The sequence below is a fragment of the Macaca nemestrina genome, chromosome 2, assembly GCF_043159975.1.
Source record: "Macaca nemestrina isolate mMacNem1 chromosome 2, mMacNem.hap1, whole genome shotgun sequence".
NCBI lineage: Eukaryota > Metazoa > Chordata > Mammalia > Primates > Cercopithecidae > Macaca > Macaca nemestrina.
Window position 1 is genome coordinate 63,459,408 of NC_092126.1, and position 5,204 is coordinate 63,464,611.

At 41.6% G+C, this 5,204-nt stretch overlaps 1 protein-coding gene across 1 annotated transcript; it reads left to right on the forward strand.

Moving 5' to 3' along the window:
- The first annotated feature begins 480 nt into the window (after positions 1 to 480).
- On the forward strand, positions 481 to 2,699 carry LOC139361909 (endogenous retrovirus group K member 24 Gag polyprotein-like). The gene has a single exon (XM_071091188.1). It carries the CDS (start codon positions 601 to 603, stop codon positions 2,686 to 2,688), a length of 2,088 nt encoding a protein of 695 aa, XP_070947289.1. The 5' UTR covers positions 481 to 600; the 3' UTR covers positions 2,689 to 2,699.
- Positions 2,700 to 5,204: the final 2,505 nt, after the last annotated feature.

A 5,204-nucleotide genomic window follows, 5' to 3' on the forward strand; every position in this document is an offset into this window, starting at 1 on the left:
CAGGACAATAGGATCATTTTTAGGGAGGAAATTAGCAGTAAGACATAAGAACAAGGATCTGTGACATGAATAAGTTTAAAGGAAAATCCTGTGCCTTGAGATAAACCTTTTAGCAACATTGTTTCATCCTATCACATGGGGATAAACCTTGGACAATACCTAGCTTTTCTAGGAACAAAGTCACACCCTGCACGCCCAAAATCCATTAAACCTTGAGTTACCACAGCACATGTCTCTTGCAAGGACAAGGTTGGGGGTAGGGTCACAGATTAACAGCATCTCAAATACAGAACAAAATGGAGTCTCTTATGTCTACTTCTTTCTATATAGACACAGTAGCGGGCTGATCTCTTTCTTTTCCCCACATTTCCCCCTTTTTTTTTTTCAACAAAACCACCATTGTCATCATGACACAAAGTAATAGAATATCACAAAGCAAGTGGAGGCAGGATGGTGTTCTGGCGCCCAACGTGGGGCTTTTCTCTAAGGTGAAGGTACGCTGGAGCGTGGTCATTGAGGACAAGTCGACGAGAGACTCCCGAGTACGTCTACAGTCAGCCTTGCGGTAAGCTTGTGCGCTCGGAAGAACCTAGGGTAACAATGGGGCAAACTAAGAGTAAATATGCCTCTTATCGCAGCTTTATTAAAATTCTCTTAAAAAGAGGGGGAGTTAAAGTCTCTACCAAAAATCTAATTACGCTGTTTCAAACAATAGAGCAGTTTTGTCCATGGTTTCCGGAACAGGGAACTTTAGATCTAAAAGATTGGGAAAAAATTGGCAAAGAATTAAAACAAGCAAGCAGGGAAGGTAAAATCATTCCGCTCACAGTATGGAATGATTGGGTCATTATTAAAGTAGCTTTAGAACCATTTCAAACAGAAGAAGATAGCGTTCCAATTTCTGATGTCCCTAAAAGCTGTGCAGTAGATTGTGAAAAAGAGGCAGGGATAGAATCCCAGAAAGGAAAGGAAAGTTCACACTGTGAATGTGTATCAGAGCCGGCTATGGCTCGGTCAACGCAAAATGTTGACAATAATCAATTACAGGAGGTAGTATATCCTGAAACGTTAAAATTAGAAGAAAAAAATCCAGAATTAGCAGAGCCATCAGAGTCTAAACCACGATGGCCAACTGCTCTTCCAGCAGCTCAGATGCCTGTAAATTTACAACCTCAAACGCAGGTTAAACAAGTACAAACTCCAAAAGAAGATCAAATAGAAAAAGATAGAGTCTCTGTCATGGCAATGCCATTCCAAATGCAGTGTCCACAATATCAGCTGGTAGAAGATAAGACCCAGCCGCCAGTAGCCTATCAATACTGGCCGCCAGCTGAACTACAGTATCAGCAGCCCCCAGAAAATCCGTATGGACAGCCAGGAACATTTCCAGTGCCACAGGGCAGGGTGCCATATCCTCAACCGCCCACCATGAAACTTAATCCTACAGCACCGCCTAGTACACAGGGTAGTGCGTTACATAAAATTATTGATGAGGCAAGAAAACAAGGAGATATTGAGGTGTGGCAATTCCCAGTAATATTAGAAGCAAGACCACCTGGAGAAGGGGCCCAAGAGGGAGAGCTTCCCGTAGCTGAAGCCAGATATAAGTCTTTTTCTATAAAAATGCTAAAAGAAATGAAAGAGGGAGTAAAACAGTATGGACCCAACTCTCCTTACATGAGAACATTATTAGATTCCATTGCTCATGGACATAGACTTATTCCTTATGATTGGGAGATTCTGGCAAAATCCTCACTCTCACCCTCTCAATTTTTACAATTTAAGACTTGGTGGATTGATGGGGCACAAGTACAGGTCCGAAAAAATAGGACTGCCAATCCTCCAATTGACATAGATGCAGATCAACTATTAGGAATAGGTCAAAATTGGAGCACTGTTGACCAACAAGTAATAATGCCAAATGAGGCCATTGAGCAAATCAGGGCTATCTGCCTTAGGGCCTGGGAGAAAATCCAAGACCCAGGAACCGCCTGCCCCTCCTTTAATACAATAAGACAAGGCTCTAAAGAGCCCTACCCTGATTTTGTAGCAAGACTTCAAGATGCTGCTCAAAAGTCAATTACCGATGAGAATGCCCGTAAGGTCATAGTGGAGTTGATGGCATATGAAAACGCCAATCCTGATTGTCAATCAGCCATTAAGCCATTAAAAGGAAGGGTTCCCGCAGGATCAGATGTAATCTCAGAGTACGTTAAGGCCTGCGATGGAATTGGAGGAGCTATGCATAAAGCTATGCTTATGGCTCAAGCAATCACAGGAGTTGCTTTAGGAGGACAGGTTAAAACATTTGGGGGAAGATGTTATAATTGTGGTCAAATTGGTCATCTAAAAAAGAATTGCCTAGTCTCAAATAAACAAAATGTAACTACTCAAGCTACTACAAGAACAGATAAAGAGCCACCTGGCCTATGTCCAAGATGTAAAAAGGGAAAACATTGGGGTGATCAATGTCGTTCTAAATTTGATAAAAATGGGCAACTACTGTCGGGAAACGAGAGGAGGGGCCAGCCTCAGGCCCCGCAACAAACTGGGGCATTCCAAATTCAGCCCTTTGTTCCTCAGGGTTTTCAGGAACAACAACCCCCACTGCCACAAGTGTCTCAGGGAATAAGCCAGTTATCACAATACAGCAATTATCCCCCGCCACAAACGGCAGTGCATCAGTAGATTTATGCACCATACAACAGTCTCTCTGCTTCCAGGGGAGCCTCCACAAAAAATCCCCACAGGGGTATATGGCCCATTGCCTGAGGGGACTGTAGGACTAATCTTAGGAAGATCAAGTTTAAATCTAAAAGGAGTTCAAATTCATACTGGTGTGGTTGATTCAGACTTTAAAGGCGAAATTCAATTGGTTATTAGTTCCTCAGTTCCTTGGAGTGCCAGTCCAGGAGACAGGATTGCTCAATTATTACTCCTACCTTATATTAAAGTTGGAAACAGTGAGATAAAAAGAACAGGAGGGTTCGGAAGCACATGCCAGACAGGAGAAAGTACTTCCCATGTTAAAAAACATTTATTATCTTGTTTTGCTGTAATGGGAGTTCCAGAAAAAATTAAAACTGACAATGGACCAGGTTATTGTAGTAAAGCTTTCCAAAAATTCTTAAATCAGTGGAATATTACACATACAACAGGAATTCCTTATAATTCCCAAGGACAGGCCATAGTTGAAAGAACTAATAGAACACTCGAAACTCAGTTAGTTAAACAAAAAAAAGGGGGAGACAGTAAGGAGTGTACCACTCCTCAGATGTAGCTTAATCTAGCACTCTATACTTTAAATTTTTTAAACATTTATAGAAATCAGACTACTACTTCTGCAGAACAACATCTTACTGGTAAAAAGAACAGTCCACATGAAGGAAAACTGATTTGGTCGAAAGACAACAAAAATAAGACATGGGAAATAGGGAAGGTGATAACCTGGGGAAGAGGTTTTGCTTGTGTTTCACCAGGAGAAAATCAGCTTCCTGTTTGGATACCCACTAAACATTTGAAGTTCTACAATGAACCCATCGGAGATGCAAAGAAAAGCGCCTCCACGGAGACGGAAACACCGCAATCGAGCACCATTGACTAACGAACAAGCCTTCATCACCATGGCACATTTATATAGAGGAAAAGGGAGGGAGAACGTTGCGGGAAGTCAGGGACCTTAAACGCAGGGACTGGCTGAAGCCACGGCAGAAAAACATAAAATGTGACGATTTCATGGACATTTATTAGTTCTCCAAAATTAATACTTTTGTAATTTCTTATGTCTGTCTTTACTTTAATCTCTTAATTCTATCATCTTCTTTGTAAACTGAGGAGGATATATGTCACCTCAGGACCCTGTGATGATTGCCTTAACTGTACAAATTGTTTGTGGAGCATGTGTGTTTGAACAATATAAAATCTGGGCATCTTGGAAAAAGAACAGGATAACAGCAATGTTCAGGGAACTAGGGAGGCAACCTTGAACTGGCCGCCGGTGAGCCGGACGGAACAGAGCCATATTTCTTCTCTTTTCATTATGCAAATAGGAGAAATATCGCTGAATTCTTTTTCTCAGCAAGGAACATCCCTGAGAAAGAGAATGCGCTCTGAGGGTAGGCCTATAAACGACCCCCTTGGAGGCGTGCCGCCTTTTACGGTTGAAGCCGAAGGGATGAAATAAGCCCCGGCCTCCTGTAGCGCTCCCAGGCTTATTAGGACGAGGAAATTCCCACCTAATAAATTTTGGTCAGACAGGTTGTCTGCTCTCAAACCCTGTTTTCTGATAAAATGTTATCCATGACTATGCATGCCCAAAAATTTTAATTTTAACACCATCCTGCCTCCACTTGCTTTGTGATATTCTATTACTTTGTGTCATGATGACAATGGTGGTTTTGTTGAAAAAAAAAAGGGGGAAATGTGGGGAAAAGAAAGAGATCAGCCTGTTACTGTGTCTGTATAGAAAGAAGTAGACATAAGAGACTCCATTTTGTTCTGTATTTGAGATGCTGTTAGTCTGTGACCCTACCCCCAACCTTGTCCTTGCAAGAGACATGTGCTGTGGTAACTCAAGGTTTAATGGATTTTGGGCGTGCAGGGTGTGACTTTGTTCCTAGATAAGCTAGGTATTGTCTAAGGTTTCTCCCCATGTGATAGACAAACTATGCTGCCTAAAGGTTTATGGAGATGTTTGCATATGCATCTCAAGGCACAGAGGATAAATTCAAAATCCTTTGAATTTATTCATGTCACAGAGGTTTTTGTTCATATGTCTTACTGCCGATTTCCTCTTTTTTCTTTGTTTATATTGTCCTTCCACTCCCCTGTCTTTAAGATGGTAAAGATAATTATCAATAAATACTAAGGGAACTCAGAGACCGGGGCCGGCGTGGGTCCTCTGTAAGCTGAGCGCCGGTCCCCTGGGCCCCCGCTTTTCTTTCTCTATACTTTGTCTCTGTGTCTTATTTCTTTTCTCAAGTCTCTCGTTCCACCTTACGAGAAACACCCACAGGTGTGGAGGGGCAGGCCACCCCTTCACAAAGAAAATATAAAAACTGCTCAAAAAAGGTTAGACAACACATTTTATAAGATAGATTAGTAAAAGCAGTCAAGATTTGAATGACGTAATTTAACATAATTAATTCATCGATGTTTTAACAAGCTATGAAAAGGTAATAAATCAACACCAAAAGCAATGCCAA